The sequence below is a fragment of the Adiantum capillus-veneris genome, chromosome 13, assembly GCF_014529385.1.
Source record: "Adiantum capillus-veneris isolate H3 chromosome 13, ASM1452938v2, whole genome shotgun sequence".
In the NCBI taxonomy this organism is placed as follows: domain Eukaryota; kingdom Viridiplantae; phylum Streptophyta; class Polypodiopsida; order Polypodiales; family Pteridaceae; genus Adiantum; species Adiantum capillus-veneris.
In genome coordinates, this window is record NC_140943.1 from 100,396,966 (window position 1) to 100,421,807 (window position 24,842).

The 24,842-nt window shown below is 41.3% G+C and overlaps 1 protein-coding gene across 1 annotated transcript in view; it reads right to left on the bottom strand.

Annotated features, from left to right (window-relative positions):
* Positions 1-19,373: 19,373 nt before the first annotated feature.
* The window catches only part of LOC147444523 (uncharacterized), a 54,381-nt gene continuing 48,912 nt past the window's right edge, over positions 19,374-24,842 (bottom strand). Inside the window, exon 2 of the mRNA XM_086527110.1 lies at positions 19,374-20,161. Within this exon, the coding sequence (XP_086383236.1) occupies positions 19,734-20,161 (428 nt within the window). The 3' untranslated portion in view covers positions 19,374-19,733. The remainder of the gene's footprint in view (positions 20,162-24,842) is intronic.

Here is a 24,842-nt window from a genome sequence, read left to right on the forward strand (position 1 = left end):
AGGGTTCTCTTGAATATTTACCCACCTGGTACCAATTGAATTTGCCATGTTACTGCTTTCTTGGCTGATGCACCCTGTTTAGTCCTTTCTGATGAATAATTGTATCCATCCATGACTAACAACTGGTCTCCTAGACCCTTGAAAGCCATACCCATCCATTGTCAATATCCGCTTTCACTGGTAGTATTCTCTTTTTTTTCTTTTTTTCTTCTCTTTTTTTCCTTTTTTTTTTCTTTTCTCTTTTTTTTGTCTTCTCTTATTTTATTTTTTTTTTTGAAACGGCTATGTTCATGATTGTTACCTTAGTTGGAGCTCGAATATGATGAGCTCTCCTCTGAACCATCCTTAGCATTGATTTCACCAGCATATGGCTGTGAAAGACGACATTGGTAGGCCTTCAATCGCCAACCATTTACCGGGGTCTGATGTACCTTACCATCTAGGTCACCTAGTTGGTAACTACCATTTGAGAACCTCTGTATCACTACAAAAGGGCCTTCCCACTTAAGCAAGAACTTACCATCCTTCCTGCGATCAAAGCGATTGTCGTATCTGAGCACTAAAGAACCTTCCTTGATACCTTTCTTGACAAGGTTGCGATTGAACTTCTTTCGTTTCTTCTCTGCCTGGGCTGCATAGTACTTCACTGCTGACTCTCGATCTAGCCCTAACCTCTCCAAATCGATGATTCTTCCTTCCACCTGCTTCTCTTGACTATCCTCTTGATGTGCTTTTAGAACTCGGAGGCTCGCTAGCTCCACTTCTATAGGCAATAGTGCCTCTTGCCCATAAACCAAGTGAAAAGGTGTATACCCCAAGGATGTTTTAAAGGATGTTCTGTAGGCCCAAAGTGCTGCATCTAGGTGTTTGTCCCATGCCTTAGGATGTAAATGCACTTGCTTAGTGATGATTTTACATATAAGACCATTTACCTTTTCCACAAGACCATTGCACTGAGGGTAGTATGGTGTAGAGTGCCTGCGCTTGATTTTTAACTTGCTCATCAATTGCCCGACTAAATCAGCTCGAAATCCCGGTCCCCTATCTGAGAGAATCTCCAAAGGTGTGCCAAAACGGCAACAAAGGCATTCAAAAATGAAATCACTCACGTCCTTGGCTGTGATGCGCTTTGTGGGACGAGCTTCTACCCATCTGGTCATGTACTCCACCCCCATAATGATGTATTCCTTCCCTGATTGAGTGCAAGGTAGTGGCCCTATTGCATCTATCCCCCATTTTTCAAATGGCCCATAGGTTTTGATTGGATGCTGATTTTCATGGGTAAGACGCCTTGGTCCAGTTTTTTGGCAAACCTCACATGTGCGGCACCAATGTTGTACATCTCGATGGAGGCTTGGCCACGTGAACCCTGCTTGTAAAATCTATCTGCTAGTAATCTCTTGTGCAAAGTGGCCACCACACACTCCTTCATGAAAACTAAACAAAATATCCTTTATCTCTTGGGATGCAGGAACTCTCCTTAAGACAGCATCTTTCCCTCTACAATACAAGTCCTCATTCACTAAGCTATAGCTGGTAGCCTTTTTTGCCAACCACCTACGTTCACTTTTACTCATACGAGAGGGTGCTTCACAATGCTCAAGAAAGTAAAGTAAATCATGCAGCTCCTCCTTTCCCTGGTATAAAGGACTTTTCACAAGGATAGCACCTACTATGAGAGTTTGTAGTTCTTCACCTGCTAAGGCATCTGCTTCTCGATTTTGATCTCTAGGTACAAAGTGCACTCGAACTTCTTTAAAACCCTTCAACAAGGCCTTTGCTTCCCTCATCTTAACAGACAATTTGTCATTTTTACAGGCCCATACACCAACCATTTGCTTAACAATCAACATGGAGTCACCAAAAACATTTAGCTTTGTGATGCCCTGAGAAAGACAACATTGCAACCCTAAAACAAGGGCATGGTACTCTGCTTCATTGTTAGAATGAACCTCTTTTAGATGAAACCCTTTTGCAAAGATCTTCTCCTTCTCTGGACCTAATATTACAATGCCTGCTGATGCCTTGTCTTTGGTCCTCTTGTAAGCCCCATCAAAATACAGACTGTGTGCTCCCAGTAGAACTTCAGGCTTCAGGATAGGCGATACCTTACTAGGTGCCTCTTTCTTGGCCTTCTCATAACACCTTTGTGTGAGGACATCTGCCAAACAAGCACGGGTGGAATCCTCTACTTGTAGTGTGTAGTCAAACTCTTGAAGCTGCACCACCCACTTTGCTATTCTTTGAGACAATTCCATGTGTTGTAGGGCATATGGAAAAACCTCCTCAGTTGTGATCACCACAAATTGTCTCGGAATTAAGTAAGCCCGAAACTTCTCCACTGCAAACTTAAGAGCTAGCACCAATTGCTCAGTTGCGCTGAAACCCTTTTCAGCAGCTGTCATCACTCTACTAGAGAAGTAGACTGGTCTCATGAGAGATGTCTTTGGGTCTTTTTGCATCAAGACAGCTCCTAGAGCTTCTGGACCTACACTAGGATTTACATAGAATAATTTACCCCATGTGGGTTGTAGGACGACAGGCAATGAGCTCAAAATGGTTTTAACTTCTTGAAAGAACCTTTCACCCTCCTCACTCCATGTCAATGTAGTGTGTTTAGTGAGCTGCTGCAAAGGATAGATTGCCTGAGAAAGGAGATGTATGAATCGTCCCATGTAGTGAACCTTTTGAATGAAGGAGACTAGTTGCTTCACGTTTGAAGGAGTAGGTAAAGCTAGCAATGTCTTTACTTTTTCAGGGTCAGCCTCAATACCATCTTGAGACACAACATGGCCTAGTAGAGTGACCTTGCTCTCACCTATGTGGCACTTGTCTTTATTCAATTGCCCACCCAATTGGGCCAGACGGGTGAAACCTTCATCAACCTTGGATAGATGTACTTCCCTAGAGCTGTAAATGCAAAAATCATCAATGAAGACTCGTATGGACTTACCAAAGTAAGGTTGAAACACCAAGTTCATAAACCTCTGGAAAGTAGCTGGGGCATTAGTTAAACCAAAAGGCATAACTCTATAAGCAAAACACCCCCAAGGTGTTATGAAGGTAGTCTTTCTTTGGTCTTCATCTGCAATTCTGATTTGGAAGTAGCCTGAGTACCCATCACACACTGTGTACCTTTCATGACCAGCCACTTCATTTAGTATTTCATCTTGAAAAGGCAAAGGAAAATGGTCCCTTTTTGTGGCTGCGTTTAGAGGCTTATAATCCACACATACCCTCCACTTCCCATTTTTCTTTGGTGCTACCACAACTGAAGACACCCACTCAGAATCTTCCACTGGGTAGATAAATCCTGCCTTGAGTAATCTTTTAACTTCTTTTAAGAGTGCATCTTGTTGCACTAGCCCTAGTCTCCTTAGCCTTTGCACCACTGGTTTGGCACCTTCCTTTAATTGGATATGGTGTTGGGTTACCGTCACTCCTTTAATGTGCTCGTAATCAGTTATAAAGAGGCCAGCATGCTTCTTTAGTACTTGCAAATAGGGTTCTCTCTCTTCTTCTAGTAGGTCCTTAGCTAGCATCTCCTCTAAGCCTGTGGCTTCTTCCTTGTTTAGAGAGTCTTGACCACCTTCTCCTTATGGGTTTCGCAGTATTATACCCATGACTTCCAAAGAGCTAGCATCCTCCTCAGATGACTCATCCTCAGATGAAGAGCAGCTGCTTGTGCTCCATTCATCCATAGAAGTCTCCATCTCTAGGTCTTGTTGTCTACCCTGCTTCATGTCATACACAATTTTTTGTTGCTTGCCACCTACCTTATGATTTGGTCGCAACTCAAGGGAACCTGTCTCCCAATCTTGCCTAGCTTTCATAGCCATAAGCCAAGGTCTTCCAAGGATTAGCGGATAGACCTCCCCCTTAGTTGGGATCACATAAGCATCAATTGAGATTGCCACACCAAACGCTGAAACCTTCACTCCATTAACCTTTCCCACACAAGCCACCCTTACATTATTTGCCATCTTAGCTTGTAAGGAAGTTTTCTCGTTTACTTCCAAACCCAACCTGTGCATTAATTTCTCTATCATAACACAAATCTCGGCTCCACCATCTACGTACACATTGGAGACTCGCTGACTCTTAATCTCTGCATCAATGACTGGCACGATATCCTTCATGCCTCTTGCACTAATAGACCCAACTGACTTTGCCTTAGCCCTCCTGGTGCTGACCATCTTAGACCAGGTTCTACGCATCTTTGGGGAAAGGTGGAGGAGTTGCTGCCATGAAATCTTTGGTCCTTGCTTACTCACATCTGCTACCAAGTCGTAAGGTATGGATCCTACCCCAAGTGGAAAGTCTTCTACTCCTATGTGCCTCCTTGACCTACTCTTCCTTTTCTTGTCTCCTATCACTTGGGAGGAACCCTCATTCCCTTTATCCGGCTCTGAAGCTTCCATTTCATCAGTTCTTTGTCTCCTAACTCTCTTTATTGGCATGGCAACAGCTTCCTCCATTTTTTCTTTCCCTTTATCCTTACCATTGTCAAGACTTATGACAGAGACAGCCCTGTCCTCCCCTCCCGATGGTAGTGGAGGGATCTCTGCTGGTGCTTGTGGTGGTGGAGGAGGGGGTCTCAATATTTGGATTGGTGGAGCCACGTGTGTATTTTGTCCATTTAGTGGCCTAGCTCGAGGAGGAGTGACTTGCTGGCGAGGAGGCCGTCTTTGATTACCATTTCCTTGATAGCGTCGTGGATGGGGGCAATAATACATGTCGTGACCTACCTCTCCACAGTTGTAGCAAATGTACTCACGTGCTTGTCTTTGTCCTTCTTGTCTATTTCGTTCATTTCCTGGCTGGGGAGCCCTTACACCTTGAACCAGATTGATGGATAGGCTCTCTAGTTGATTGGTGATTTGTTGAAGTAATTCTTGTTGAGAGGACTCTTGGTCTGTTGCTCCTGTCCCTGCTACTACCCTTGCTGTAGGTTGAGCTAGCGGTGGAGGCTCCATTCCCCCTTGTAGTTGAGCTTGGAATTTTAACTTCCTATCCTTCTCCCTTGCATAAGTCATAGCTTTATCAAAGGTATCTGGGGATTTACCTTTTACCTTTTCTCGAAGGATGGGGTAAAGCCCTGCCAGGAAACAGTCCTTCTTTAGGCATTCTGGCGCCCTTTTTCCTTCACCTAGTGATGCACACCATTTCTCCCACAGGTTGGAAAACTTTCCTTCATAGCTTCTATAGTCATTGGGTGATGTTTGGCGTAGCTCTAAGAGCTGTCTCCATATCTCCTCTGGAGGCTCATGGCGGCGAAATTCTTCGATGAAGGCCATCTTTAAGGACTCCCAGTCTCTTCTTTCTTCAGGTGCCAAAGTTTGATACCATAATTTTGCACCTTCCCTCAAGACCAAAGGAAAGGCCCTTAACTTAGTAGCTTCGTCATCCCTTCCCGATACCAGAAAGGCCATTTCCAAATTATCCAAAAAGTTTGGAGCAACCTCCCCAGGCTTACCATAAAAATTAGGGAAGGCCATAAGTGAGAGAGTAAACAATTACACAAACAGCTCCAATTTATTTTAAAATAGAGTATGGTAATTACAATTTGGAGCTTTAGCACAACTTAGCTCAAAATAGGATGAAGATCGACACATCAAAGGAATGGTAATAGTCTAGTAAGGGTAGAATGACAGAATGAGGAGAGCGCAAGATTTCCCCAAGTCTCTCGGCTCCAAACAACAGGGCTATTCTTTGCTGATAAAATATTTTTCTATCAATACAAATATTCACACGGATATGACGCACAAAATGGAAAGGAAACATACGGGGATCATCATTCTCATTATTGGCATCCATACTTACACACAAGAGCCTAGCTTAGTTGCACCACCTTGGGACCAATGAGCCTGATCAGCCACAGAAGGTCAGCACCTCGGATCACTTCGACTCTTCCTGATGCATCTGTGAAGACGTAAGGCATGATGGCAACGCTTTGTACAATGCTGAGCCTTTTAGCAAGCAACAATTGGATGCTATTACCATAATCAGCATGATGAATGAAAGTGACACCATTAATGTGCATCACATCATCAACTAAGATAGTTTCCTTAGATTGAGATAACTTCTTGAAAATTAGCAGCAAAGGTAGGGCAGGGAGGCTTTTCACCCGGTCTCCAAAGCACTTTGGACAATATCCAAAGTGATCTTCACGCGGACAGGAGGTTGGCTTGGGATTGGTGGTGTCTGGATTCACAAAGTGCACTGGGAGCACTCGCAGACGGGCGGCAATCTTGTAGGCAAGCCTTCGCCTCTTTGCTTCAGGAGGATTTAGGGGTGAGAGTCGTGGTTGCAAGTTGGAGGTTGAAGTTGGTTGCTCACTAGCCTTTTTCTTGCCTGTAGTGGTCATGTAATCCCTTATTAATGAGATTAAGCCAAATGTTACCTTACGCTTGAGCACGCGCTGCGGCCTTGGGCCACTTAGGTGTAGAGGTGATCTTCCTCCTCTTAGTCGGCTCTTCAGGAAAGAGAGGTCTGGTGATGCTTTCTCTTCCCTTAATGTGTGTCACAGTATCTTCGTGTATGTTGATGTCGAATATTTCAAGCTCGTGTGCGTTGGAGGTTTCTGGAGCACTCATAGGTTGAGAGGAGAGGTATATCAAGCTCTTCTTCTTACTCTCCTTCGTTGGCGACGATCACGAACAAGGCATGTAGAAGAACTTACTTCTTGAATTTCAATGACACTGCAAGCTAGTAACAAGACCTCGATGAAAGCTTTTAAGGCCTCTAAAGCCTCCTCCTCTTCTCTTCTCCAATTTGCAAACTCCTCACGCCATTCGTCCATGTTGTAGATTGCACATCTTCATTGCTTGTGGACTGAAGGTCTGTGTAGTTGTCCTCAGTGGGGGCACCAAAATGATAGCGGGAAAAAGAGCAGTGCAATCGGGTGGCCTCTGTACTCGTGCACACTCCACAAACCACGTCTCATGCAAACAAGCAAAGAACAAAATAAAGGGGGCACCACCCTAAATTAAGAGGTTTAGGGACCTCACACATAGTGCACATAGGCAAGTGAGACTTCTGGCATTATGATGGCATCAAAACATATGGCAAAACACATAGAAACGAAGCTTAGGGACCTTATGTAGCATATATATACACAAGAAATCAGCTTAACAATACAACGGCATCTGATCATACATAACAAGGATATAGAGAAGCAAGCTAAGGATGGCATAATCCCTTGTCAAAAACAATCAACCCAGCAAGTAGGTATGATCCTACTAGCAACACATCAATACCTTAGAGAATGATGGCGAGGATGGTGGCCATGGAGCATGAGAGAAGACTCCTTATTTAGGTTTTAGGGCTAGTAATGTAGCATACTAGAGGGAGAGAGAGAGAGGGAGAGAGAGTAGAGCTCCATCCATAGCTCCTCGTTGTGAGCAATGTCGTCATAGCTTCGTTGCTTGGTGAAGTGGTTGAAGTGTTGGTTTTGAGTGAGAGAAGGCCTCCTTATATAGGTTTCTGAGAGGGTTTAGGATTAGGGATAAACATGCTTAAATCCGATGATTGGGGTTACTTTTTGCTTAGGTTGGTCAACAAATTGAGGTCACCTGATATGTCACCATCAAGATATTCTCTAGAGTGATGTGAGAGGGAAGGGTAAATGCTGATTTTTCTGATTGTGACACATGGGGATAAGGTCTTGACCAGCATTTAAGAGCAGGTAAGGTGGCTGTTGAAACTGGAGGTTCTGCACATGTCAGGGGGGGACCTGCGGGGGGGGGGGGGGGTGGCAGCTGGGTCCTCCTGAATATCAAATTCTCAAAAAATCCTCAACCATGGCTTCTTTTGACATGTGTTCTTTGAAAAAATCAGCATGTCTCTTTTCAACTCAAAAGTCTTTATCCATGTTGACTCACCTTTACCATAAGATTTTCCCCTTTTCTCCTCCTGTAACTGCATTGTTGATGCCCAATCACTGCTTTTAGTAACAGTGAACTGTTACCTACCAAATACTTATGGTGCAGTAAAAAATATTTACCATGGGTAAAAAAAAGTTACTGTAGGTAAAAAGTGATTTGTATTTACCATGTACGTGAAAAATATTTACTGTAGGTAAAAAATATTTACTGTGGTAAAAAATATTTACTGTCGGTAAAAAAGTGAAAACGGAGTATGCTGTGCTGTGAGTCCACACGAACATCCTTGTGTAAATTTCACTAGAAATTCACACCTAGAATGGGCTATTCTGTAAGATATAGGTTGTAGGCATGCATAAGAGCTCGTTCCCACGTATCTTTTGCCCATGGCACTTTTTACTCTTTGGTGCTTGTGAAGTAGATTTTTCTTCTCTTTCGAGATCCCTTGGACTAGAGTATCCTCATCTCCCCAACAACTAACTATGCCTTTATTGCATCTTCAGAAGGGGTCCTAAAAACCATGCATCAATGACAAGCTCGAGAGGCTACAAACGCTTCATATTCAATGGCGATGAGGTATTCTTAGGTTTTTTTCCATAGATACAATGCTCACACATTAAGAAAAATTGAATAACTTAACACATGCAAATAACCAAAACAAGCTTGTTTTTCTATTCTCTTTTGGTTCAAATGGCCTAGCCGGCTATGCCACAACTCAGTTGATGACAGCTCCAACTATGGATATACAATCCTATTTTACATACGAGACAAACATAGAGTAAAGTGTCCATGCTTCTGACCTCTATGAATCACAAGATTTTACTTTGTGATTGACCATGATCAATTCTCTAAGGTGGTTGTGGTACCCAAGTTGTCAAATTGACCAACAGATATTAGACTCTTTATTAACTTGGAGACATGTCCGACATTTTTTACTATGGATACCATGTCATTATGCATAACTAGTTTGATGTCTCTAGCACCATGTATCTCAATCTTGTAAGCATCATTCAGCTTCACTTTACCATGAGTATGTATAAACGTAGAGGACAATTCTCTATCAGGTATCACATAGAAACTCGCTCCAAAATCTATGACCCAATTCTAATCAAAAGTTAGCATATTGTGCAATAAGAGCATCTGAACTAAGATCTCTTGTAAAAACTAAAGCTTCTGATTGATTTTTGACTCCATGCACAGTTACAACCTTTAAAGACTCTAGCACATTGAGCTTCTCAATTTTAGCTTTGCCCTTGCCATCATTGTCAAACTTCTTGCTTTCTTGAGACTTTTTCTTGTCTCTTTGTTATACATATTGAGCTTCTCAATTTTAGCTTTTCCCGTTCCATCGTTGTCATACTTCTTCCTTTCTTGAGATTTTTTCTTGTCTCTTTGTTATGCACCTTTAAATTTTCTTTTTTGTGGCAATGATAGCACTTGACATTGTGCAAGAAACCTCTAGATTTGCTTTAAGAATTCACACAATCTTTACTTTTGGCACGATTACCAATGCGATCTCTTTGATTTTTGCCATTGGCAATATATGCATCAGTTTGCTTTGCAGGCTCCATACACTTCTTGTGTAACTCTTCATTGAGTAGACTAGAAACTACAACATCATAGACCAATTTTTTCTCAAGCCCAAGTAGCTAATTGATGTGTAAAATATGTCCTATGAAGAGAGTAAAGATCACAATAAGAAGATTGACCATGCCTCGTTGTCAAAACTGAGTCCCTATGACGTTGTTAAGTGCATTTTGGACACCCCTTTTTTTAAAAAATTTGTACATATGGACATGATGCCATGTGCTAAAAGGATGTGTGGACTTTTTTCTTGTGGCCTTTTTATCTTGCTTTAGCAAGCTCATGTACATGATGTGCAAGTTGCTTGACTAGAGCCACTTGTCGGGTTACTATAAGTGTCCCTTGATGAGTTTTTTGAAGTATAACTTGTGTAAAACTAAAACTCATGTAAAAACATAAAAAATTTCAACCAAATATCATTAAAAAAATAGGTTTTATATTGTTGTGCCTTCCTCACGCTTTTTGATACGGTTTTTCGCCATTGACTAGCTTTTCTTACGTGTAGTCATGTTAGGGCAGTTGGTTGTTCGTGCCAATTTTTCACATAGAGGTGCAAAAATTTGAAATTTGTGGTCTTCAAAACTTTTGTAAAAAAAAATGCAGAGAATCTTTTAGGCTTGAAATCATCCCTTTTGAAGTTGGGGTTTGGGAGATACAATCTGTTTCCCACAGGGTACAAGATATGCCATTCCACAGGGCGTAGAGTAAGTTGTGGAAGATCACATCTTTTGTGGCATATATACACTTTGAAATTGTGGTTTTAAAAAGGATTTTGGTGAAGGGTTGAGCTCTTTTCTTCAAGTGCATCAATTAGAGTGTGCTATAATTCCATGCCAAGGCAAGTGCTTCCTAGTTTCCTTGGTGGTCTTTTGGGTGTTGTAAATTTCCAAGGGATCACTTGCTTTTGACTTGTGGTTTTGTCGGAGCTCTTTTGATATGGTTTGTAGTGCTGAATTTGTGTCTTGATCATTATTGGGAGACACTGCTATAGAGGTACCCCTTTTTCCTGTTTTCCCAACAATGTTTTGGTGCCCGCCCTCGAGGAGTTGCTTCAAGTAACCTTTGGTTTTCTTTGATTTTCATGATGGCATAGTTTCCAAATTTCTATGTTCGTGTAGGTGAATTTGTTGAGGACTTCAGAAGCTTGATTTCTCTTGTTTTATTTCCAATAAAGAAGATCCAATGCTTATACTGAAGATTTGTTACTTTGCTTGAAGAGGCTACAAGGACATGGAATGATGAGTATGAGGCTTGGTTGAAATCATCTCAGTCTTCACAAATCATGACTTATCATGAGGTCAAAAAATCTTTCATTGAGGAGTTTAAGCATGCTCAATGTATGCCACCTTTATCATTTAAGCAATTTGATGTCACCCTTGATATCAAAGATTATGATTCTAGTAAGGTGGATGTAGGCAAGAAGGCTCAGATGGTCATGAATGAGTCTCAAATGCAAGGGCATGAGCATGTTGAATATCTAAGTCACAAGGTTGATGCTTCTAATGTATGTTTTAATGAAGAGTAGTATGTATCTAACACAAATGTGATTGTTGTGAGTTCTCTTGTAGATTTATTCAAGGATCACAACAAGGTCAAGAAAGATAACAATGGACAAGAGGGTGATGCATATGACAAGGAGTATGTTTCTAACACAAATCTGGTTGTTGTGAGTTCTTCTCTTGTAGAGGTAGTCGAGGATCACATCAAGGTCAAGAAAGATAAAAATGGACAAGAGGGTGATGCATATAAAAATGAATCTCAAGTATATGATATTGGTGAATGTATGTCAAAGAGTAATGAAGCAACTAAGTATACTACTTGTCTTGATGGTGAGGGGCCTATTAATGAGGAGCTTCATGTTGTGTATGATGATGTGGGTATCCATGTCTTTATTGATAAAGAGAATGTTAAGGTTTTAGAAGATACGAACAATGATGGAGATGCTCTTGCTATGCCTCATGTGAATATGGTTGATGCTACCTTGCTTGATCCTCTTGTTAAGGAGCCTAAGGTATGTATGGAAGATGGCTTACATATCAAGCATGGCGTGGTTGAATTGGATGGATGCTTATTAACAAAGAGTGGGGAGAAGAGATGGATATGCATGAGGATATGAAAATGATTGTGAATAAGTTTAATTGATTTTTGGATGATATGCTCAATCTTTACATGTATGATGTTGAGATGGACAAGTTTGCATATGTAGTCTTAGTTGAGAGCTCACCATGCTCAAGAGGAGAATGGTTGAAACAAATATTTCTTACTTTGATATTGGGAATGGAAGTTGTTCTGAATGCATTTAAATGTATACTTATTTCACATATGTATGCTATATGGAATTTTGATCCGGGTGGAAGACATCTTTATGCTATTGCTGAGCATGAATGCTCTAGCAGACTAGGGGTGTGACAAACTATGTTGCATATGTTTTGGACACCCCATTTTTTTGTAAATTTTTATTTATAGACATGACACCATGTAACAAAAGGCCCTGTGTGGGTTTTTTATCTTGATTTAGCAAACACATGCACATGCAGTGCAAGTCACTTGACTAGCACCAGCTGTCGAGTTTTATGGAGTATCTTGTATAAAACTAAAAATCATGTATAATATATATATATATATATATATATATAAATATCATAAATTTTCAAATCTTGGGATATTGTACCTTCCTCATGCTTTTTGATGCAATTTTTTGCCCTTGATTAGCCTTTCCTATGTGTAGTCGTGCTAGGGCAACTTGCTGTTTGCGCCAATTTTGCACATAGAGGTTCATAGATTTGAAATTTGTGGTCTTCAAGACTTTTGTTGCAATAAATACAGATAATTTTTTAGGCTTTAAATCATCCCTTTTGAAGTTGTGGTTTGGGAGATACAATCTATTTCCCACAAGGTACAGGATATGGCAGCCCGCAGGCATTTTGGGATAAAGTTGTGGAAGCTTGCATGTTTTGTGGCATATATATGCTTTAAAATTGTGATTTTAAAGAAGATTTTATTAAAGGGAGAATCTCTTTTCCTCAAGTGTATTGGTTAGAGTGTGTCGTAATCCCATCCAAGGCAAGTGCTTCCTAGTTTCCATGGTGGTCCTTTGGGTGGGCATGTGCTTGTAAATTTCCAAGGGATCACTTGCTTTTGAGTTTTGATTTTGTCAGAGCTCTTTTGACACAATTTATTGTGCTGAATTTATGTCTTGAGCACTATTGGGAGACACTACTATAGAGGTGTCTTTTGTTCTTGTTTTCCCAACAATGGCAACTAATGAGAAAGTACATTAAATGCATTCAAGTGCTCAAAATTCTGATTTCAACATTCATGAATACCCCAACTCAAAAAAACTTTATGCAGGGACCTTCAAAGGATAAGCATAGACACAAAACACTAACCACAATTTTCAAAAAGGACTCTTCTTGTCCGAGTCTCAGAAACAGTCGAAAAATACCAAAACCACACTCCACACGGTATACAATAGACAATGTCTACAACTCAACATACATGAGTGAAAACGTGCAAAAAAAATGCCGAAAATAAAATAAGCAATGAGTCAGATCCGGACGGAGATATCAATCTCAAATGATCTCAATGGTGCTCTACGTGCTCAAAATAAAATGCATCTGTCAATGCGTAAAACTCCCACTTGAACCAAACAACTGGTGCAAAACCTATATCTAGCAATGTATAATCTCTTTGTCTGAAGAAACTGACAAACTGCGCAAACAATATCCTACTAGTGCAAAACAAAGGACTCTTCTTGTTCGAGTCTCAAAAACGATGAAAAATACCAAAAACACAGTCCACACGGTATACAATAGACAATGTCTACAACTCAACATACATGAGTGAAAACGTGCAAAAATAAATGAAAAAATAAAATAAGCAATGTGTCAGATCCCGACGGAGATATCAATCTCAAAAGAGCTCAATGGTACTCTAGGTGCTCAAAAGAAAATGTATCTGTCAATGCATAAAACTCCCACTCAAACCAAAAAACTGGTGCAATACCTATATCTAGCAACATATAATCTTTGTGTCTGTAGAAGCTAACAAACTGCGCAAACAATATCCTACTAGTGCAAAACTCCACCTGCAATGTCGATGCAAAAAACTACACCTCAACTGGAAGAAAATTCTCGGTAGGAACTCCAACAAACCCCACCTATGATGTCGATGTTGATACTCTACTTTTACACAATGTGCTCAGGAAAATAGTATCTGGAGAGACCCCAAGGGGCATCGAAAAGTACTCTCCCGCAGAAAAAGATCACTCAATGTGAGTGTAATTCAAAATGTCATCGATTCATAGATGTGTATTGATGGTAAGCCAAGATGGGTCGTCAATGCCAAAAATGCCACCGATTCAATGTATGCCAAAGACAATGTGAGTCGATGCCATCTTTCACCGTTGGACGGAAGAGGTGAGCTTCGATGCCAATGTCGGGCTCGCCGATGCCCAAAATCGTTGAGATACGGAGCCGGACTCATCGGTGTGCTCGATGAAACAAAGCTACGATCCGAAGCAAAAAATCTTAAATCCGCTCTCAAACGCTTGGGCCAGATATTCGGGCTCCCGTGAACTCCTTTGTTTTGTGTGTGTGCGCGCGCGCGCACGCTACACACTCCCTTGTTGAAAATATCGATGCAAAGGCTCCGATGCAAAGCAGTCGATGTCTAAGTTCACACAAAAGCTCCACGATTCAATGTGTGTCTATGTATTGTGTGTGTGCGCACGCACACACTCTCCAAAGGAATCGTCAAAGCTATGATTTCTATCTTTGCATAGATCCAAGAAGCTTCATCTTTGTGCTTTTGAATTCACTTTAGATTATAACCTTTTGCAAACCCAAATCTTCCAAGACTTTTGCTTGAGCTGATTTCTCCCTAAAGATTCTGTCCCCAGTGGTGTTTGGGGCTCGGGAAAGGGCTTTTTTTTTTGCAATTAGGGCTTGGCAGTTGCCCTCTTTCCTACAAAAAGGAACCTGCTCGCCTGGCCTATGGTGGTTCTTGGTTGGAGCTTGTTGGTGGTTGACGTATCTACGTTCGTACCACGAGAAGTTTTGGACAAATTCTCACAATAATCCCCACATTGTGACTTACCTCAACATCATGAGCTTCTGTGAGAGAGGCGCCGCATACCTAGCTAGGTATGCGGAGCCTCTCGAGCAGAAGCTCATGATGTTATTCATTGTATGAAAAACACCGAAAAAGACTCCATTTTCCTACATGAGAAAATTTCTAAATCTTCTTGTGATGCCTTGCGGTGGTCTTTTTGGTGGTGGCTTCTGCTAGTCGGAGTTGTGTTTATGATGCTGGCTGGTTTGGTAATCTCTTGCAGTATGGTCTCATTGGAGGATTGGTCTTCTTTCGGTTGGACTTGGCGGTGATTAGCTATGTCTACGGTGGTCTCGGTGGTACTGACCAGCTTGGTGGACAGGGGTGGCTCCCTAAGCCGGTCCTCTTATGTCAAGGTGGTTCCCTTGTTAGCTAGTCGGGTCTTCTGGTCGGGTAGCTCCCGGATCAGTCGATGTATGTGGTCGTAGTATGTGTTCCTATTATGGTACCCTAGCTCAATGTGTGAGCAAGGTCAGGCTTGTAATTTTTTGTGGATTTTTCTAATACATTACCACTCACTATTGTGAGTTGTACAAAAAAAAAAAAGTTCAAGATTCGTTGTCTCTCAAAAGCTTCAAGAAACATTTTTTGTTTCCCGCGGATCTAAGAAAAGCTTTGCCAAAGCCAAAAATGTTTCTTCAAGCCTTTACATGGAACTTCACATGCAGGGGGAGAGGAAGGGTGTCCACTGCCTTGCTATGATAGCAGCTGAAGAACGCGGCGTGTGGCCATGCGTGCATGCGGGAAAGAGGAGGAAGAAGAAGAAGAAGCAATTGGGGCAAAACTGCAGGCTAAGAGGAAAGTATGTGTGTTACCTTTATTCTTATATGAAGAGTAGAGTTAATAATTAGTCATGGGCTGCCAGCCACAGGCCTTTACCCCAACAATGTATCCTTGAAAGATGGGGCAGGAGGATGTTGAGACTCAGCTTTAGTGTGAGTCTCATACTTGGTGTCATGCTATGTGGTTTATGTGAAGTTGTAGGTCACAGTTAAAAGTAAAACTTAAACACCAAAAAGATAGTAGGCATGCACATAGCACTTACACAATTTCCATTTTTAAAACTCACTTTTCCTTGCCCAACTTTGATGACCCCATTTGGGAATATACTTGTCATGTTACCCCCTTAGTGTTGTGCATAGACGCATCTTCGTTCCTTATTATTTTTCTAACCTCTAAAGATTAATCTCTTAAGTTATATGAGTGCTAGATAAACCAATTACTTAATTACTCTATTTGCAGCAAGAAAACAATGTGATTCCCTCCCAAACACTCCTGAAAAGCCTTTCACGTTGTAACTACTACTTTGCAACATAAACATATTTAATTCTTTCTTCTTAAGGGGGGGGGGGGGGGGGGGGGGGGGGGGAGAGATCAAATTAAATCGGAAATTACAAAGAATCAATATAGATACGAGGGACGCAATGAAAGTCGGAGCACAATGCTGGTTGTCGGGCGACGCAGCAGTCAGCAGACAAGAGGGCGTGTGGGCAAAGCGGAGGGTAGAAGAGCAGAGGACTGAGGGTAGAGGGTCAGGAGGAGTTGTCGAGAGCTTGAGCCGCATAGGGTTTTTTTTTTCATGAATTGAGGCCTGGGACCATCTCAACTTGGCTGATTGAGTGGCTACGATACACTTCGATAAGCCATTGAAGGAACGGTTATGGTTTCGAACCCGCCATCTACCTTTTACAGAGGTACTAAAGCAATGCCCTGAGAGGAAAGGGAATCGGAGGAATCTCGAAATGATTTGAATAAACAATACTACGTGCCAGTAGTAGTAGGTCTCCCCAATCTCAAAAAATTAAAAATTCTTTCAAAACATATTAAGTGCATAAGTGAAGGGTGAGTTTAAGAAATGAAAAGACAAATGAAAGTGGAAAGTCAATAGACCTTTATTGTCCATATAAAGAGGTGTTTTTCTTCTCCTTTATTTTCCCTTTAACGTTTTCTTCTCTTTAAAGTATTCTCTCTCTCTCTCTCTCTCTCTCTCTCTCTCTCTCTCTCAATGTTGTATATGTCCTTCCCAGGTAAGATTATTGCAAATCTACGTGCTTTGTCATTTCTCATTGCTACATGCTATAGACAAGCGCATCGTTTTTGTTGTTGTTGAGAGAATCTTTGAATTAGGGGGAAAAAAAAAAAGAATACCTTTTAATTTTTTTGAAGCCATTACCTTTTATTTTATTTTTAAATTGTAGGATTAGTGGTTTAACTTTGTGGATCTGCTAACATGTTGGTTTTGACTTATAGCTTTTATTCTCATGTTGAAACTTTCTCTATGCAATCTGTCATTAGGCTCTAATCATTCGTAGATAAAACATACTAATTCAACAAGTTTATATAGCTTCTTTGTTGTTTTTTGAAGTCAAGGTCAAAGGGAGAAACTCTTGAAGGTCTTTGTCAAAAGATATCGCGTACTAATAGTAAGACATTTTTGTTGTTGTTGAGAGAATCTTTGAATTAGGGAGAGAATCTTTGAATTAGGGGGGAAAAAAAAGAATACCTTTTAATTTTTTTGAAGCCATTACCTTTTATTTTATTTTTAAATTGTAGGATTAGTGGTTTAACTTTGTGGATCTGCTAACATGTTGGTTTTGACTTATAGCTTTTATTCTCATGTTGAAACTTTCTCTATGCAATCTGTCATTAGGCTCTAATCATTCGTAGATAAAACATACTAATTCAACAAGTTTATATAGCTTCTTTGTTGTTTTTTGAAGTCAAGGTCAAAGGGAGAAACTCTTGAAGGTCTTTGTCAAAAGATATCGCGTACTAATAGTAAGACATTTTTGTTGTTGTTGAGAGAATCTTTGAATTAGGGAGAGAATCTTTGAATTAGGGGGAAAAAAAAAAGAATACCTTTTAATTTTTTTGAAGCCATTACCTTTTATTTTATTTTTAAATTGTAGGATTAGTGGTTTAACTTTGTGGATCTGCTAACATGTTGGTTTTGACTTATAGCTTTTATTCTCATGTTGAAACTTTCTCTATGCAATCTGTCATTAGGCTCTAATCATTCGTAGATAAAACATACTAATTCAACAAGTTTATATAGCTTCTTTGTTGTTTTTTGAAGTCAAGGTCAAAGGGAGAAACTCTTGAAGGTCTTTGTCAAAAGATATCGCGTACTAATAGTAAGACATTTTTGTTGTTGTTGAGAGAATCTTTGAATTAGGGAGAGAATCTTTGAATTAGGGGGGAAAAAAAAGAATACCTTTTAATTTTTTTGAAGCCATTACCTTTTATTTTATTTTTAAATTGTAGGATTAGTGGTTTAACTTTGTGGATCTGCTAACATGTTGGTTTTGACTTATAGCTTTTATTCTCATGTTGAAACTTTCTCTATGCAATCTGTCATTAGGCTCTAATCATTCGTAGATAAAACATACTAATTCAACAAGTTTATATAGCTTCTTTGTTGTTTTTTGAAGTCAAGGTCAAAGGGAGAAACTCTTGAAGGTCTTTGTCAAAAGATATCGCGTACTAAGAGTAAGACATTTAAATAGTCTAGCAAACCAATTTGCATTATCGAATGCTACAAGGTATATTGCCAAATAGATTTTTTCATTCTAGCTAAAAATTCCTATAATTGTCAAATTTGTTGTTAAAGGGGCCACACATGTTGTTTGAGTTAGTGGTTTGCAAAAATTGTGTCGCTTATTAAAAAACGCAATAGCAAATTAGCTCTGCTTGGCAACATTGTCGTATGTATGGAAAGGGCAAAATGGACTTGACTAAGAAAATTGGTTATTCCATTCTATGTCCATGTGTCTCATCTTCTTTCAAGACCCCTTTGTCCAATGAAGATATAAACCAATACACATGGCCAAACAAAACCGATTAACTAAACTAGAGTAGAAATATTCTAGCCATGTGATCAACTTTAATCGTTTTCTTAACTGGAAGGAAATGTGCTTGCTTACTGAATCTGTCTACGATAGTCCAACACACTTAGAGCCTACGTGAACAAATCCTAGCCTAATGGAAAGTGCTTACTTGTTGAAGAGTTTCCATATAATAGTGTCAAGCACTCTTCCATGGGTTTCAACTTAGAGGTTCCTATGCTAGAGGATTGCAAAAGGAGTTGTTCTCAAAAATCTCTACCTTTTTTGTCAACTTAGATTACAGGATGCTATGTTTGTGAATGTCTTTGATCTTGCCTTCAGACCACTTAGTTATGCACTGCTTTCGTCTACCTTGTGAACATAAGACGACAAGTTAAATTACGAAAGGACTGGAATCACTACACACAATCGTGGTGGGGCAAAAATGTGCAAGAAAGGTTTGCCTCAGCTTAGCACTCATAATGAGGGTAAGAGGAAGAAAAAAATGGTAAAAATAACAAGGAAATAGTTTTTAAATCCTACAAATTCATAAAATACTATTTAGTACTTTTGGTTTGCACCCTTAGCAATGTAGAAGTAAATTTAGTCTAAATCAACATAAGACAAAAGGATGTTGACACGGTGATCATGTGCACGTAATCTCATTCAATGTCATCCATCAAAGAAGCAAATAGGTAAGTATAAACTCTTTATACACCATACTACATCGACATCTATTTTGTGCACACACCCAGCATGCATATAAGATCGTGCATATGCACATGCGCACATCCGTCCATAAATATAAATTTGTGTGTGCACGTGAATGCGGGTTGGTTCCCGCGGTGGGGGGGGGGGGGGGGGGGGGGATCATACACACTAAGGGATGGGAGCTATATATAGTTTGTATATTAGCCCCCCCCCCCCCAAAAAAGAAAAAAAAGGAGAGAACAATAGCGGCCGCCCAATAGAAAAGCTCTAATCTGTCGTGGTAACATTAGTTTAGAGAGACTCTTTTCTACAATGAGGAAGCTCCCTAGGAGTGGAGAAAAAGAGGGGGACAAAAGCATAGGATTTGAGTAAGGCCTTGAGTTGAGACCCTATCCCATAAATATTGCAATTGACAGCATTTTGCTGACCCACACTATGCACATGGAGTCATATCCTGTTAATAAAACGATGATTGTATACAGAATTAGTACAAAGTGCTTGCTCTCGTACTCAGTTTGGAAAACAGGGACCGAAGTGTGACTCCTCGAGCTATTTCTTTATCTTCTTCGCTTTGTATCTGCAGTATCAGGCTCTACTGCGGGCATCAAACAGGTTAATGTCATGCATATTTCTTGCTGGCTGAATGAGAAAGCTTGCGATCGAAAGACGCAAGCTGACTTCGAAGACTCTCATTATCATCCAGAAGGCGGTCATACTCCAACAAGAACCCTTCTGATTGCTTCTGAAGAGCTCTTGCATTTGCCTCAGCTGCTTTCACCACTTTATCCTTCTCCAAGGACTCCAGCTGCAAATTCTCCATTTTTGTCCGCAGTGCAGCAACAAGATCCTTCAAGGAGACAATCTCTTCCTGTGCTTTGGCATGTTCTCTTTCAATTGGAGCGCTTTTCTCTGCCTTTAGTCGCATATACTCGCTCTCCACAGCCTGGGACTGTTTCTTGAGTGTCTCTACGTTCAATTTCAATCGGTCTATTTGATTGACTTGATCATGTAAGCGGCTGATGACCAAGAGCAGCAGCAATGAAGAAACTGCAAAAAGGGTAAAAACAAAACTACAAATAATTTATATGGGAAGATCATTGCTTTCCAAACTGTAAGTGCAATAGAGCCGCAATAGCACGCATGGAAACAACGACGGTGGCTTTAGATTTACATGATCGAAAACCTTGATGTGAAAACAAGCTCCACATGCTTTTATATACCTTCTTAAAACTGGCGTTGTGCAACTTTGGTAACCCTTTGGGTACTTTTAACTATCAGCGCAAAAAAAAGCCAATGAGAAGCTAGAACTTAACAGTTACTACCAAGCATCAGGCATTAAGGACCAAGGTTGAACACACAAAAAACAAACATACAGACCACTATAAAAAAGACAATCTCCTCAATATGGTTCCACACATTGGTTTGACGCTTATTCTGAGAAAAACAAATTGTCGGACATGTTAAAGGGAAGACTCACCCCGTTCCACTCATTCAAGCTGCAAGGCATGGTGTAACGCAAGTGTTGCTAAATTAGCTTCATTCTAGAGAAATATAATTCTAAATGAATTACTGGAAAATAATTGGATCCATAAGTGAGAGGGTTTTCTTGCTTGAGACATCCAAGTATGAAGATTCCTAGTGCATCATTCACAGAAATGATGGAAGCACTATGAACACGAATATAGGTCTGGCCACCAACGGGGATCCTTCTGATGCCTCATGTCGGATGGGTGACATACAGCATCGACAAGAAGCATTTGACCATCCGGAACGGGCATTGTTGAGTCATGGGATGGGTGACATAGAGCATCACGAAGGAGTTGTTCCATAAGTTCGGTGAGTGTGAGACTAAGAGATGGGAATTCTTGATGCATCACATGGTGGGTGATAAGAGCATCAAGTAGGGAATATTTCTTAGTTTGAGTAGATTCCAAACAAGAGACAAACACTTGAATGAAGATGGGTTTTTAGTAGCTTTGAGGACTTGCAGTTGCTTTCTAAAAAAGCGAGTTGCTTTCAAGAAATGCAGATGCTTTTCCATAAAGGAGTATGTGTGAGCATTGCATATGTGCATGAGATTGCATCCGGGGACGCATGATGGTGTGTGTGAAAGCATAAGGCTAACAGAGAGTTTTTATTGAGTTCTTGCAGATTCATATTAACTTGCACATTCTCTCTCACATTCTCTCTCTCTCTCTCTCTCTCTCTCTCTCTCTCTCTCTCTTTGTGTGTGTGTGTGTGTGTGTGTGTGTGTAGGCGCCCCCTCTGCTGCCCTACTTTTGCAGAGAAGCGACCCAGCTTCCCCCTATTTCCGCCGGCTGCCAAGAGCAATCCCTCTCTCACTCTCAGGCACAAGAAACAGAAGGCGACAGAGCCCTCACGATGCTGCTGCAGATTTCAGCCATGCAGATGATGTTGCCGACTCCTATGGCTAACCCAAGTGTACCGGATGTCTCCATGACCGAGTAGAGTTCCATAGCAAAGAAATTGAAAACTCGACCGTACGGCGGTAGACTTTAGCTTTCAACCGAATCTTTACTTGGCAAACTTTACTTGAACTTTACAACACAGAGAAACTTCACAAATAAACCTGTGACTCGAATTAACACTTCAAACAGAAACACGGCAGGGGAGCTAGAGCCTAGAATGCTTCCAAGCAAACAATGACACCCTGTAGGCCCCAAAGACTGGCGCCCCTTTCGGTATTACTTTATTCTTATTGCAAATAAACGATCCGAACGCTTTCACCTAACTCTCACCAAGCTGTCCATGGCCGTAATTGCAGGTTTTTGACCCAATTTCGCCAACATAATGGCACAAAAACCCCTGTAGGTCAAAAGTACACGTCAAGGACAATTTCCATTGCAGTTTGAAAGCTTTCCAATTGGCTGCAGGTCAATTTCAGCATGCTGTAACTCCCTGTTTTGTCATTGTCAGGTGCCCAAAGCCCTGTTTAAGCATCCCCAAGGCTTTCCTAAGGCTCCCCTTGCTACAGTTTAGGTCTGAAACCCTAAACCTGCAGAAAAACACAACAGGCTGTAATTTTCTGTTTTGGATCGTTTTGGGTGGAGCGAACACATCTATGCGTGTCTCAGGAGCTCCAACACGCAATGTGACAATTTCCCTTTGAATTGAAAGAGTTTTCACGCGAGAAAACTCTCCGATTTCGCAATCTTTCGCGGTGGACAGAAGGCTCTTGCCTTGGCAAATGCACATAAATCCCCAGAACTGTACATGGTTATCTCAAAAGCCCAACTAGTGGGGCATTACCATATGTGCAAAGGGGAGAGAGAGAGATGCAAGAGAGCAAATCATCGCGCTACACGAGACAAGGGAGCTTTCCATTAAGGTTGTGATCACCTGCATCCACTACTCACACACACATTGTAGTCACACTGAGTTAAAAACTCAGCCCCCACTCCAAAAATGGGTGGTCCCGACTCCCTCTTGAGACTGCAGGAGTGTGCGTTGGCTTGCAAGTTGCTCTCCTACTACCAGGTGTCCAGTTTGCCTCTTTTGAGTTGATTTCCTAGTACCCACCAGCTTTTGAATACGTGTGAGACCTAAAGACTTTGAATTGAGCCTAGACACCATTTTACTGCCCGGATTTCAGTGCCGACTGGCCGACCATCTCGTGGCGACCTGCCCTTCACGGCTGCAAGTGAAACTCACGGCGGCCGCCGACCGTTTCACATTGGCCATACTATGTCTGTCCATTTGTGACTTCAAAAAGAGGGTCCCAAAAATTAAATAAAAATCAAGGGAAAGGAACCAACAACTAAGGTTAGTGGTTGCCACAGCCTCTTGACATCCCCCCTTGAAATCGCAATCGTCCTCGATTGCATGCCATATATACATGCCATAGATGATTTAGTGTGATTAGCACCCTTCTATCATCACATGTATCAGCAAGAAAGGTCATGTAACATAGATACAAATGACTTCATGAAACCTTCATGCTTTTGCCATTTCTATCTACGGTAGAAGTGAACATTATACCTTTAGCATTTGTAGAGCAGTGTCCATGTAAGGTGCAGCGGAAGTGAATGTTGAAGTTTGCTCAAGCTGAGTGCTCCGATCTATGCTCGAGGGTTCCTTTTACTTACGGAAGGGAGAGCCTTCTGTTCCTTTAGTGAGAGAGTGCAAATGATCACAACAAAGTGGTAAACACTGTGAATGAAGGTGCTTAGACTGAGAGATACAGAGAAAAGAATACAACACGAGAAAAGTTGTCAAACCCTCCTCCAAGGGCCCCTCTCTCTATGGCGAGAGAGGTCTACTATTGATTGCATAAATCTCTACAATGGTCTGAATGCAATGGACTTGCCGATGATGTCGACGACGATGAGGAAGACGACAAGACGGGTTGAAATCTGAAAACGCTAAGGGCTGAAATTTGCAAATCTTGTATCTGCTTAATTCTGACTCTATGTCGGTGACGACGGTGATGATGACGACGCGACGACGATGCGCCAAAAACGCAGATGCTGAAATCTGTGAATAGCGGGCTGAATCTGCAAACGCTGGCTGATCTGACCGTGCGGCGAGGATCCGCTGTAGGAAGGTGAGATCTGCGAGGTTTGGGGACGGCAGTACAGATCCTAACTGCTGAAAAAGCAAAACGCTCATGCAGATAGTGGTTCTACCGCCAAGGAACTGCAAAACGCTAGGTTGATTTGCTGTTCCAAAAATGCTAGATCTGATATTGATATTTGTTGCAAAACGCTAGAGAATCTGCTGTCGCCAGGCTGATCTACAACTTGCAAAATGTTGGGGCTGATCTGCAAATGCTGAAAACACGAGGCTGTTCTTGATGGCTGAAAACGCTATGTTCTTCCGCCGGGGGTCTTGCTGAGAAGGTGCACTGCCGGACACTTGGTCCATGCTGCCTCTTCGGCCAGAAAGTGCTAGCGTTAGCTTTCTTATATATACCCTTAGCCAATTTGCCCTACCCAGTTTCCAAACAAAGTCACTTATTAATAATAAGTGAAAAATGGCTAAAATAGGGAAAATGGGTTCTATGCACTGTAAAATGCTCCCGATGGGTACTGACTGTAATCTCATGATCATGTTGTGTGCAACCAGAGGAAATGCAACTACTCTTGGTGTCTGGACATGCACGGCCTGCGAACATACTCACAAAGGTGCCAGAACGCTTCCTAAGCTAAACTGAACCCTAGTCATGAAGTAGCTTGTCCACATGCACATAGGGTTAGATGTGCATGTGACATCCCCTCCTTTTTAAAGTGAAGTACTAGTACCGAATTGTATGGCATCGAGGGAGATCGCCAACAACGTATGGATGAATCCTGGGAAGGACTCTTCATCGGCCCACTCTGATGTGTGGGTCGTGCGATACTTGAACTTCATAAAGATCTGCAACGCTTGCTTCTTTGGGCAGCGCCGAAAGCGACAAAGCCATCTGTGACTGCGTCAAAGCTCCAACTTCGGCTGTAGTCGTGGATCTACCTTCTTCAAGAATCTCCGAGGAGGACAATTCCTGAAACCACTTCCAACACAAAAACATGAACATACCCATTCCATGTAAAGTGACTGGAAAAATACTAGTCTTCCTAAAAAACTGTGCATAACTGTTGCCACCCAGCTTTCATTGGGACCAATGCTCTGTCAATGATCTCTCGTTGCTCATCTAACATGGAGAGAGAGATGCAAGAGAGCAAATCATCGCGCTACACGAGACAAGGGAGCTTTCCATTAAGGTTGTGAT